Source organism: Gadus morhua, chromosome 5 (assembly GCF_902167405.1).
Source record: "Gadus morhua chromosome 5, gadMor3.0, whole genome shotgun sequence".
Lineage (NCBI taxonomy): Eukaryota > Metazoa > Chordata > Actinopteri > Gadiformes > Gadidae > Gadus > Gadus morhua.
In genome coordinates, this window is record NC_044052.1 from 21256633 (window position 1) to 21270283 (window position 13651).

Consider the following 13651-nt stretch of genomic DNA (forward strand, 5'->3'; position numbering starts at 1 on the left):
TACCTGCTCCTTAATGACCTGTCTCTGTACTGTCTAACCCCTACCTGCTCCTTAATGACCTGTCTCTGTACTGTCTAACCCCTACCTGCTCCTTAATGACCTGTCTCTGTACTGTCTAACCCCTACCTGCTCCTTAATGACCTGTCTCTGTACTGTCTAACCCCTACCTGCTCCTTAATGACCTGTCTCTGTACTGTCTAACCCCTACCTGTCTCTGTACTGTCTAACCCCTACCTGCTCCTCACTGACCTGTCTCTGTACTGTCTAACCCCTACCTGCTCCTTAATGACCTGTCTCTGTACTGTCTAACCCCGACCTGCTCCTTAATGACCTGTCTCTGTACTGTCTAACCCCTACCTGCTCCTCACTGACCTGTCTCTGTACTGTCTAACCCCTACCTGCTCCTTAATGACCAGCTGCTGGTGGTGCTCTACCGTTCTGTGTTCTGCGTTGTCTCCGCAGCGAGGGGTGGCGGGGGGCCATGCTGTCTGGATCCTGCTGCTGAGATAGCATGGCGTCGGAGCGCAGCCGCAGAGATGGAGAGCTGTCCAGGGGCGCCATCCCCCTGGACATCGACGACGTGCAGCTCCTCCTGCAGGGTGAGAACCGAACTTTAACCTTTAACCTTTGACCTCAGCTGTGGTGCGCTCGGATCTGCATTTTTTTTTCTTTTTCGTGTGATCATGCGTTGTCATAGCGAGCGTGACGCCAGCATCACGGCGTCATTCTTTATTCAGATCTTTCTTTCTTTACTCAGATCCCCATTAGCTTCCACGGCTGTGGTTCCTATTCTTCCTGGGGTCCACATAAAAATAAATAACAATACACAGACATATAAACATACATACAGTACAAAAACCTATGTACATCACAAAAGTCAGAAACACTGTATATACAACACTTCAATACGTTGTACAAACATCATTAAAAGACCAAGTCAATTGCAGGAGAAAAGTGAGTTTTAAAGCTGACAATATGCAATACGTGATAGTTTTTTAAGTTTATAAGTTCAGCAAGCGTCAGATCTAGTTTTACCATGTGAATGCTGGCCTTCCACCAGATTCAGCTGCCGGTGTGTCGGATGTGTTCATGTTCAGGCCCTTTGCTTCTGGTCGGACGGTAAGGGCTTCATTCTTGTTGGTTACCGCGGTGATAGTCCAGATACGACACAGGATACTCTGTTTTTATCCCGAAGGGGGATGCTTGGTTGGTCACCTCTCACAAATCCATACAACCTCATAGGGAGTGACATCACATTGTTCGTTCCAGGGGCGGTTCTAGGTTCTGACTTTTGGTGGGGCTCAACCCCAGGAAGCCACAGGGGTATATGTACTATATATACTATATATATACTAAGTATATAAAGTCCTGTCCAAGATTTTTTTATTCCACAACCTTTATATCTATCTTAGTTGCTATGCTGTTGTATGTCTAAGCCAATAGCTGGCAGTGTCAGCTAAATAATGCAGTTCTGAACCACTATAGTGATGAAAGGAAAAAAGACTGTTTGGATGAAGGAATAATCAATGGATGTGAACTGTAATAACAAATTTGAGGTATATTAAAAATGACCATATTTTCCTGAATATGTTACTGAAACACATTGGTACAACATGTACTAGATTAATAATATGAGAAACATACCACTATTTCGGGAGCACTAAATTATGTCTCCTCAGTTTCATGGACCCATACAATTTTATAAATTGTATCAACATACATTTTTATAAAACTTGTGATGCAAAAAGATCAACAAGAACAACATGTACTACCCTAATACTATAACAGAACACTATTTCGGGAGCACTAAACTATGTTGTCTCACTTTCAGGGACCCATACGTTTTTATAAAACTTCTGATGCAAAAAAATCTTGTTGTTCTGATGCAAAAAAAAGGGAGCTAATTGTCAGTAAAAAAGAAAACGCTGGCATTATTTTATCAGCTAAGGGCGTTTTCATTGCCATAACAACGTGAGCTAATGAACAAGTAAAACATTTTTTTCATTCCCAACCTAGGCGCCCTCCCTGAATTGAAATAGCCTACTATTGAGAACCTGCTAATATTTATTTCTTTAGATTAATACAATTAGCGGAGATAACATTTGCAACAACTTAAAACAATTTCCAAGTTCAGTTTATTAACTCAATTTGTAACATTTAAACTAGACTGCTAAGTCTGTGTGAATCTCAAAAACAGAGAAACAAGAGCAAATGATTCACAGGGGTTTGCATTTAATTGACTTTGTGAGATCAAAATTCTGGTAAATCTTCTGAGCCTTGGTATTATATTTATTTAAAATAAAATAAGTAACTTATTAAAATAAATAATACACCTTTTATCAGCTGAGGGCGTTTCCATGAGTCTCATAGTATTAGAACATGTTGTACTTGTTGATTAGCTCACGTTGTTATGGCAATGAATACGCCCTCAGCTGATGAAATAATGCCAGTGTTTTTTTTTAACTGAAAATAAGCACCCATGTCAACTTTTTCTGCTCCTTGCACCTTATCATGCTTATCATGCCACACAGAATTACAAGCCTCTGCCGACTATAACATGAAGCAATTCAAGAAGAGGCATAGATAGAATTGCTTTGTGGTCAATTGTCATTTAATAGACATCTGACAGATTAAGTCAAGGTTTTAAAATGAATATTATTATTATTACCTGGTCATGTTATAACACAGCTGGAAATCGTGGATTTTCTGATAAAGCCTAGCTAGCCTTTTTGACAGACAAAACAGCAGCACACCCAAAAAAGGTCTTGCTTCGCCACTGGTTCGTTCCAAGGGGGCATACTCATTGCTGAGTCCACAACAAATGTAAGCAATGCGGTGGGTGGTTTAAGGGGATTTCTGGACTCCATTAAACACAAACCGTAGTTTGCTACTCTAGCCAGCAGGGGGAACCGTAGTTACATCCTACGGAGACGTCTTCAAGTCCCTGTTAAAGAGTCAGCGAACTTGAGCGTAGGCTTTGTAGAGAATGTGGATTTCCATATTTGAATAAACAACACACATTTAAACACAAAAACAGTATGTTTGTTCGATCTTGTTGAAACTAACATATTAGCCCAAATAAATAGTTTTTCGACCGACAGACTTTGCCTTCTCCTGCTCTGTCTCTCTCTCTCTCTCTCTCTCTCTCTCTCTCTCTCTCTCTCTCTCTCTCTCTCTCTCTCTCTCTCTCTCTCTCTCTCTCTCTCTCTCTCTCTCTCTCTCTCTCTCTCACACTCTCTCTCTGTCTCTGTCTCTCTCTCTGTCTCTGTCTCTGTCTCTCGCTCTCTCTTTGTATCTCTCTCTCTCTTTGTATCTCTCTCTCTCTCTCTCTCTCTCTCTCTCTCTCTCTCTCTCTCTCTCTCTCTCTCTCTCTCTCTCGCTCTCTCTTTGTATCTCTCTCTCTCTCTCTCTCTCTCTCTCTCTCTCTCTCTCTCTCTCTCTCTCTCTCTCTCTCTCTCTCTCTCTCTCTCTCTCTCTCTCTCTCGCTCTCTCGCTCTCCCTTAGTATCTCTGTCTCTCTCTCTGTCTCTCTGTCTCTCTCTCTCTCTCTCTCTCTCTCTCTCTCTCTCTCTCTCTCTCTCTCTCTCTCTCTCTCTCTGTCTCTCTCTCCCTCTCCCTCCCTCTCTCTCTCTCTCTCTCTCTCTCTCTCTCTCTCTCTCTCTCTCTCTCTCTCTCTCTCTCTCTCTCTCTCTCTCTCTCTCTGTCTCTGTCTCTCTGTCTCTCTCTCTCCCCTCCCCCCTCCCTCTGGGTTCTTCATGCAGTGAGCATGGATCCTGCTTGCCTCCTTCAGAGGGTCTGGGGTTCCTCGTTGGCTGAAGGTCACGTCGTACGGTGGTGTTCCCCCCCTTGGGAGATCTGACATGTAGGATCCTGGTTGGATATGCAAAACACTGCGCTTCGGCCTCAGATATCTTGCGTATGTGTGCGTACATGCGTGTTTGTGTGTGTGTCTAGTACATATGCAAGCATTGCACTCGCACGCACACACTCACACACCTTTTTGGAAGACCAGGAGGAACTAACTGTTTTTGCTGCTCTTGTTGAAGCATGCCCACGACCCACTCTGATTGGGTGGGAGGCAGAGTCAGAGTCAGGTGGCCCCGCCTCTTACTTCACCCTTCCCCCCTATTGGCTCTCAGGTGAAGACGGCCCATTCTGCGGTTGGACCAGATTCATTCACATGAATCAAATCCCATACATCTCCCATTTCACCGCTGGCGTTATGGTGAAGTGATGGTGGAATTATTTAAGTTTAGTTTGACCTGATGCCTTTACAGTTACTGTGCACTCCTTCAGTCCCTCTGTGGATTCAGCATCGTTCAACACACCATGGGTGAGAGAGATGCTTCATTATCTTCACTCCTTCCAACGCATGCCTTCTCTTGAGTTGAGTCCTGATGCGTAACCAGGGTTCCCTGCTGTCAGGCCATCGCATGGCATCACCGTGTAGTACGAAGGGAGGTTCAGGGTCTGTCTGGCGGCCGTTATGCAAACTGGTGCTGAACTGTGCAGAGTAGGACAGGTGTGTCTTCAGCGTCGATATGGTGTGTTTCTGTGTGGCGCTGCCAACCAGTGAGTCAGCAGAGGTATTGGAAGCAGAGAGGAAGCCATGACCCAGGCTTAGACATGTTTTAATCTGTAGGCTCACGGTCAGAGCAACTAGAGAACAGGCTATCATACCCTCAGCCCTGTTATTCATTCAACATAAGTTATATTAAGTTGTATTTCCACTGTTGAATGACTGATTGATATTATTTGCACTAATTGGGTCATTTAGCAAACTCTTCAACCCAAAGTGACCTGTGAGTGCAGATCAGCGGACGGGGGTAAGGGTCAACTAGGAGGCCTACAGGTGTAGACATTGTGGATCAAACACATAACCTTGGAGTTGCAGGACCTGCAGTAGCTACCTGGTCAGGTGTGTTCTCTCAGGTAGACCTGCCTTCAGGAGATTCCTGGTCAGGTGTGTTCTCTCCGGTAGACCTGCCTCAGCAGCTACCTGGTCAGGTGTGTTCCCCCAGGTAGACCTGCGGTCAGGAGATTCCTGGTCCGAGGTAGACCTGCCCTTCAAAACCGCCTTCATATCTGGAGATTTAGAAAGCAAGGGTGAGAACTGTGGCTATAGAACTGTTGGACTGCAGGCGCCCTCTTCACAAGGTCCTCACTAATACAGTGTGACAGAACAGACAGTGAAGGCTGATGTTAAGGTTAGTGAACCTTATCAAGCAAGGAAGTACATGGATGGGCTCTTGCACAACACAATGCTGCCTGGCAAAATCATTGAGGGGATCTACAGTCCGACAAACCTCCCAGACGTGCTGGATCTAGTTGTTGTCAGTCCACTGCCTCTCATTTTCTTCAGCAGGACGCGTTTAGCTCACGAACATGGAAGAACTCTTTTTAAAGAGCAGATTGGTTACAGCTTGCCTAAAATAATTTGCCCTCTGGCTGAGATGGGAGGCACGCAATTGGCCACATCTCCAATTTCCACTTCCTGCTTAGGAGCCAATCGGCATGCATCCAATCGATTGTTGTTGTTGCTAATCGTTGTAGCCAGAGCTGCTTGGGACGGCTGGACCTGTGTGCCAGGACAGGTTTTAAGGGGACATATTATGCCTCCAGGTGTGAGGCTGATTAGCCGTTACAAGCCGTTTTGAAAATGTGCAGCTTCTGACAGCACAGGTGGGCGTTTCCACCTAGATGTGTGCTGGATAGATCCGTCTACCAGCCGAACCCAGTGGACTATAACAAGCGTTGCTCATCTATCCGTCACACATCTAGGTGGACACGCCCACCTGGGATGTCCGCTGCAAAGGTGGACATTTTCAAAATGGCTCGGAACCGATAAACACACTCACACCTGGTGGTATAATATGTCCCCTTTAAGCTTTCAGAGTCCAGGAGGGACGAGAGGGCGGGGTTGTATTAAGCTCCCGTCTATCCGCTAGTTGGAGCGTCTATATTGGTCTCGATACATCATGCTGAGCTCCATGAGGGCTATTAGAGGTGAAGGATGAGCTGAGACGGTGGTCAGCTTCTAGCGCCTGGCCAACACCTCGCCCGCTCTGTCGACGCCCAGAGGAACGGACGCGCAGCAAGAAGGACGGTCGGCACCAAGGAAGGAAGTGAAGATGACATGATTAGACAGACGACAAATATTTAGACAGACAGACAGACAGACAGACAGGCAGAAAGATAGGCATTAGGACAGAAGGATACAGTGATTCAGACAGACGGATAGACTACTACAACTACTAGCTGACTTGAGAAGGGACAGTTTGAAACGTACTGGTTTCCATCGGCTTCATATCAGAGAAGGAGGTCCCCGACTGGACAATGAGAGTCAGTCTGCACTGTGCTGATGAGCTCAACGACTTTGTAGAGGTTTATAATGGTGAGTACTGGACCAGTACAACCTCAGTCTTCTACTGGTGGGCAGTGGGAGCAGCCCAGTACAACCACAGTCTTCTACTGGTGGGCAGTGGGAGCTGCCCAGTACAACCGCCAAATGCTGCTCCTGGCTTCTGCTATGGGTCAGCAGAGGGGATCAGATTTATTGACGTCTATTTTTACGTCTCTATTCAAGATAATCTTATATCATTTTATGTTCAGGACTGGAAAGTGGAAAGTGTCGTGAAAGTGTCAAACATATGTGTGTATATATATATATATATATATATATATATACTTTATTGATCCTCAATATAACATTTCAGGGTTCTAAATAGCTCCTTGTCATGACTTTTAGTTTAAAAAGTATTGAATTAAAATGTTGATTCTTTCCCCTCCTTTCCAAGTGGAACACGTACAGATCTAACTTTGTTTGGTTGATATTTGCTCTCTCCGGTCCACAGTGGAGCAGGTACAGATCCAGAAGAGGACCTTCACCAACTGGGTCAACGCCCAGCTGGCCAAGGTGAGATGTTGCTCTACATTGAAGCACTACCACATACAAAACTGAGCCGTGAGGTTCTGATCGTTCCGATCGAGCTCCAGCTTTGTCTTAACATAGAGAAAATACATTTTCAGTTGGGATGCCATAAATGTTTTGCTTACTACTGTTATTTTGACCAGACCCATCTCAAATTAAAATCATAAATACAGTACCGAGTGGTACAAGGATAAGCAATCGTAATAGTCATAGTATGGAATAGAGCAGACTGCATAGCCCTGAAGCGCCATATCTCTGAGTTGTGTGGGTCGACCTTCTACAACTAATGATTTACCGTTCCAGCATTCCATATTCCCGCCCAGGTAGCATTTAGAATGCATCCCCATTATGTTGCCATGGTTTCCCCAAAGATTCTACAACGTTTCCCCACACAAGAAACCAATATGGCCGCCACGGGGTGGTTGTTCCCTGTGCAGTCATGGAGCAGTGACTGATTGTTTACATTTTGAAGAAAGGCTCTTACCAATAGCTACTACTACTACTACTACTACTAGGAGCCTACAAGCCCTTAGCCTACAGGGGCCCTTACTAGGAGCCTACATGGGCCCTTCTTAGGAGTCTACCAGTGCCCTTACTAGGAGCTTACCGGGCCTTACTAGGAGCCTATAGGGCCTAACTAGGAGCCTACAGGCCCTTATTAGGAGCCTAGAGGGCCTTACTAGGAGCCTACAGGGGTCCTTACTAGGAGCCTACAGGGGCCCTTACTAGGAGCCTACAGGGGCCTTTACTAGGAGCCTACCAGGGCTTACTAAGAGCCTACCAGGGCTTACTAGGAGCCTACCAGGTCCCATCCTAGGAGCCTACAGGGCCTTACCAGGGGCCTACCTGGGCCCTTACTAGGAGCCTACAGGGGCCCCTCTTAGGAGCCTACAGGGGCCTTACTAGGAGCCTACCAGCTCCTAGTAAGGGCCTTACTAGGAGGCTCCGAGAGTGAGTGAGAGACAAAGTGAGTGAGCGGCGTGTGTTGTGTGTTTTGGGGGTCATATAAATATAGTCTTGGAGAGCACGGTTCACAGATGGACAGCAACAGAGAGTAACTGGCACCTCCTCCACCAACACCACCTCCCTCCTTTCACACGCACCACCACCAAGCATGCCACCACCTCAGCTGTGATAGGCGGAGGTCAGTTACCAATCGGATTCATATCATCCAATCAGAGCGAGGATGGCCTGGTGTTGCGTGTGGAGGGGCGGGACATCCTGGAAGGATAGCCAATCAGGTTCAAAGTAAAGACACCCGTGTCGTCGTGTTGTTGTGTGTGGGGTCCTGAAGGCCCATGTGATGGGTGTGGTGTCCGCTGGGCGTTGGGGCGGGGGTCCGGGGGCTGGTGGGCTCTCAACCAGCACGGAGTGACCTTTCACTATAACTCATTCATTCATCGGACTGAAAACGTTGGAGGGCATCTGGCATTGAGGATGCATTTCTGGAAACAGTTTTAATCTTGGCTGTGATTCTCCCTCTTTCTGGTCGAGTGTCCCTCTGCGTTCCGCTCTTGCTCTTACCCATGCGTCTCTCTTTAGTTTTAAGGATGGATCGATTATCTGTGAGTACTGTAACACTGAGACGGACCAAGGCTATAAGGAGGCTTTAGTCTGGGGTCCTCGGGCCAGACCTGGCCCACCACGAGTTGATCAATGGCCCACAAAAGAATTACCGAGATTAATTATTTTGTGCGTGTGTGTGTGTGTGTGTGTGTGTGTGTGTGTGTGTGTGTGTGTGTGTGTGTGTGTGTGTGTGTGTGTGTGCTTACAGAGGAAGCCTCCCTGCGCGGTCGGAGAGTTGTTCTCAGACTTCTGTGACGGCTCCCGTCTGTTGGACCTGCTGGAGGTGATGAGTGGCCAGAGGATGGTGAGGTCACACACACACACACACACACACACACACACACACACATGTGCACACACACACACACACACACACACACACACACTACATACACGCACCACATGCACACACACGCACCACATGCACAAACACACACACACGCACGCACACGCACAGGCGCGCTCACGCACACGCACACGCAGATAACCGGCCCACACGGACACACAGGCACAGACATAGGCCCTCCTGCTAGTCTTTCAGTCTAAAAGTACTCAGCGGAACTCTACTGTAATCTACTATACTCTACTCTACGCTACTGTATCTAACTACTCTACTGCACCCTTCTGGTCTTTAATGTACTCGCCTGTGCTGTACTGGTCTTCATTCGTCTCTACTCTGATATACTCTACTGGTCTTTGATGTTCTCTCCTGTTCTCTGCTGGTCTTTATTGTACTCTACTGTGCTGTTGTGTTCCAGAGCCGTGAGCGAGGCAGAGGAATCTTTCAACACCGCAGCAACATAGAGACGGCCCTCAACTTCCTGAAGAGCAAGTCTGTAAGAGATGTGTGTGTGTGTGTGTGTGTGTGTGTGTGTGTGTATGTGTGTGTGTGCGCGTGCGCGCGCGCGTGCGTTTGTGGTAACCTTTCCATGTGTTGCATCTGTTCCAGATCAAACTTGTCAACATAAACATTCCTGACATCATCGATGGTAAACCCTCCATCATCCTGGGTCTCATCTGGACCATCATCCTGCAGTACCATGTACGCTGTCTGATTTGTCTGCCCGACTTGTCTGCCCTTGCATCTCCGTGATATTCCCACTACATCTCTGTGATATTCCCACCACATCCCCTCGTTGTCCACCTCCTCCTCCATGTAGATCGAGGAGCTGGCCAGCAGCCTGTCCTTCAGCTCCCGCCAGGCCTCCATGGAGTCGCTAGCCAGCCTGGACACGCGCTCCAGCCTCTCCAGCTTCTCCAGTGTGGACTCTCTCTCCGGGGCCTCTCCCCGGAGCAGCCCCCTTCCCGGTCGGAGGGCCTCGCCCCTCCACAACCGCTTCAAGGTCTCCGCCAAGAAGGCCCTACTGCTCTGGGTGCGGGAGCAGTGCCACAAGTACGTTTATAGTGTAGTTCCGGGGGGGGGGGGAGGGGGGTCTCCATAGACATCATCCATAGACGTCCATAGACGCCGTCCTGGGGCCGACACGCCTCGGTTGGTTTGGTTCAAGGTGTCAGCTAAACCCCTTCCAAGGCCGGTTGAAGTTTTGCCAATAAATCGATGTTGGTAAATGTCTGCCTGGACATGATTCCCTCCTCCGCAGCGTATCCCAGAGGACGGCAGGATAGTCTGATGGTCATAGTGGTAGCGTTGATATCAGAGTGTGTGATAGTGTCTTCCGTCCCGCAGGGCTGGCTACACCCTGACCGTCAAAGACTTTAAGGCCAGCTGGAGGAGCGGGGTGGTGTTCCTGGCCATCCTTTACTCCCTGAGGCCCGACCTGGTGGACCTCTCCAAGGCCAGGAACCGGAGCAACCTGCAGAACCTGGAGGAGGCGTTCGGCCTCGCAGAGAGAGAGCTCCGCATCCCCAGACTGCTTGAGCCCTGCGGTGAGATGACTACAGCAGGCCTCTGACCCCTTAAAGTCTAGGCTTTAAGTCTTCATGTTAAACCTGTAGCCCTTTAAGTCGATCATTTAAGTCTTGATGTTAAGCCCTTGTAGTCTAGCCTCTAATTCTTTATGTTGAGCCGCTAACCTTTGATCTTAATGCCAAGCTTTTAACCCATGAATTCTAGCCTCTAAATCTTAATGCTAAGCAACCCGTGAAGTCTAGCCTCTAAATCGTAATGTTAAGCCTCTAACCCGTGAAGTCTAGCCTCTAAATCTTAACGTTAAGTGTTTGACCCTTTTTCTTAATTTTAAGCCTCTGATGATTTAAGTCTAGCTTTAGAGTCTCACTTTATCTTAATGTTAAGCCTTGAAGTCTTGCTTCTAAACCCAGATGTCAGGCCTCTAACCCTTAATGTCTAGCCACTTACTGTAAATGTACAGCCTCTTACCCTTAATGTCTGCCTTATAGAGGAACAGAAATACACACAACCTTGATGATTCCATCCATATATATTAAAATATTAATAGCAGGGTTAAGTATAAAGTCTGAAAAAACCCAAAGTGTACTTAAGACGGTGTACTTTCAGCACTCAAAGACGTCACAGGCTGTGAGTTAATGAATGATTCATTTGTTAAAAAATAATTCCACAAAGTTGTCTATGTACACAGGCATGATATCTTAGTCAAGAGTGGAAACATTGTCCTCCTCTTCTTATTTTGTTTTGGTTCCGCTTCAATTTCAAGCTCTAACCCTTCATGTCATGTCTCTAACCTTTTAAGTCAAGCCTCTTACTTAAGGGGGAACCGTCACACTCTGCTCACCATAGTTGATGTCGCAGACCGCGATGTTGCACAACTTGCGTATGAAGCAGCACCCTCTCCGAAAAAAACCCAGCATGACCGTTCCCCTCTGACTTAGCCTTGTTTCAGCTAACTTAACCTAGCATCACCTGACTTCTCCTAACTCAACCTAACCTTACTTAACCTTACTTAACCTTACTTGACTTAACCAAACCTAACTAAACCATTCTAGCCTTTTGGGTGTTTGACTCCCAGCCCAATTTTTCTGGGTTCGTACCCCTATCTTCACAGTCTACTCGTAGGCTGTGAGCATTAGAATCTTACCCCTACCTGCTCGTTGATGTGATGGATCTGAAAAAAATAATCACTGCAAGCTCTTTGGATTTGGAATCTGTTAGATTGTAAACGTAGCCAAACTAATATCATGAACATGCTAATCCAAGCTCCGACTGAAGCTTTGCCATAAAATTCATTAAATATGATAAATACGGTAAGGCATTGATCCAAGAGTGTTGCTTCTGTGTGTTTCCCAGCATGCCCTGGGGCAGGGGAGATGACGCTCTGAAGGTCTGATGACTTGTTCGGTTTTTGGGACTTTAATTTGCATGAAACCCTCACTTGTCTGGCGATGGCATGCCTCCCACTGAATGAGCCTCACCACTAAACAGATTCAGCTGAATGTTCTGGAGGCTGATATTAGCAAACCGCGCCTCTCCTTCAGCCATTGTGTTGTTACCCCCTGGTGGAGGAACATCTTGGTACTGGCGGGGTATCTAGTGTTGGTGGATCGCTGGTCATGGAGCTCCCCAGTATTTTCGATGCCTTGGGTGGTCTTCTTAATGATGATGATGATGATGATGACGACGATGATGATGATGATGGTGGCGGCGCTCTCGGTGCAGATGTGGACGTTCGCGACCCAGAGGAGAAGTCTATCATGACCTACGTGTCTCAGTTCCTCCAGTACTCCCGCGATCTGCCCATACCAGAGGAGGGCGTGCAGGTGAGAGTCTAGAGCTCCTCTCCTCGACCCTTCTGCTCCTTCTACCCAATCCACACCCGTCTCCTCTCAGCGGCTATGACTGCCATTCCGTTTTTGCTTACCTTGTCTCTCCTGTTGTCTCTCCTTCTTCTCTCCTGTCCTTTCTTGCCTCGTATCCCCTTGTTTCCTCTCCCCTCTCCACTCCCCTCTCCTCTCCTCCCTCTCCTCTCTTCTCCTCTCGTCTCGTCTCTTCTCTTCTCCTCTTGTTTCCTCTCCTCCCCCTCCTCTCCTCTTGTTTCCTCTCCTCCCTCTCCTCTCTTCTCCTCTTGTCTTTTCTCCTCTCTTCTCCTCTTGTCTCCTCTCCTCCCCCTCATCTGCTCTCCTCTCCTCTCCTCCCCTCCTCTCCTCCTCTCCTCTCCTCACCTCCTCTTTACTCCACAGTATCTGATGCCTCCAAAGACTCATTCTCCTATTAACCTTCCCGTTCACTACACTCCTGCTGTTTCTGACTCACCTCTGCGACAGGTACATCCGTTTGTCTGTCCGGCTGTCTACCTCTCTGTCTGATTGTCTTTCTGTGTTCTTCTGTATTACCACTTCCACAATGCCCGCCATAAACAAGGGTGGCTTCTGCCCCTTTATTTTCACGCCTCTCAGGCGTAATGACGGCTGGATATGTAAGTTGCTCAATCAGTTTGAGTGACGGCCGCAGCTAACCAAAGTTTTGGTTCCACCCGTGCGGGGATAGGCTGAAACATGTCTGACTCTCTGGAAGAAAATAAAAGCGGGGTGTTTTGTGTACGGAAGGCCTCAGGCAAGCCATTGAGAATGGGCTCTCCCCGGCTTGATGAATATACTTGATCTGTCTTTCCCTAATACAGAAGTCAAAGCTGGATCCAGTTCTGGATTCCAGCTCTGACTTCTGCATTAGGGAACGACAGATCAAGCCGAGGAGAGCCCATACTCCATCACTGGATACCAGCTAGAACGGGACCTTTGTGCTTTCATCCAGAGCAACTCACAGTAAAACATTTTCAGATGTATGTCCTGAGGAGCAGCCCGGCAGCCCACCTGATTGGTCTGTCCTCATCTCTCGTTAGAGGACAGGGCCAGCCACCTGATTGGTCTGTGCTCACGTCTCGTTAAAGGACAGGGCGAGCCACCTGATTGGTCCGTCCTCATCTCTCGTTAGAGGACAGGGTGAGCCACCTGATTGGTCTGTGCTCACGTCTCGTTAAAGGACAGGGCGAGCGACCTGATTGGTCTGTCCTCATGTTTCGTTAGAGGGCAGGGCGAGCGACCTGATTGGTCTGTCCTCATCTCTCGTTAGAGGACAGGGCGAGCCACCTGATTGGTCTTTGCTCACGTCTCGTTAGAGGACAGGGCGAGCGACCTGATTGGTATGTCCCCATGTCTCGTTAGAGGACAGGGCCAGCCACCTGATTGGTCTGTCCCCATGTTTCGTTAGAGGACAGGGCCAGCC

At 47.8% G+C, this 13651-nt stretch overlaps 1 protein-coding gene across 1 annotated transcript in view; it reads left to right on the plus strand.

Annotated features, from left to right (window-relative positions):
• Nucleotides 1-13651, plus strand: part of syne2b (spectrin repeat containing, nuclear envelope 2b) — a 159466-nt gene that overhangs the window by 16896 nt on the left and 128919 nt on the right. The window contains exons 2-10 of the mRNA XM_030356047.1: nt 463-599; nt 6854-6915; nt 8705-8800; nt 9255-9332; nt 9446-9538; nt 9657-9889; nt 10184-10383; nt 12089-12189; nt 12610-12693. Coding sequence (XP_030211907.1) covers nt 512-599; nt 6854-6915; nt 8705-8800; nt 9255-9332; nt 9446-9538; nt 9657-9889; nt 10184-10383; nt 12089-12189; nt 12610-12693 — 1035 coding nt within the window. The 5' untranslated portion in view covers nt 463-511. The remainder of the gene's footprint in view (nt 1-462; nt 600-6853; nt 6916-8704; nt 8801-9254; nt 9333-9445; nt 9539-9656; nt 9890-10183; nt 10384-12088; nt 12190-12609; nt 12694-13651) is intronic.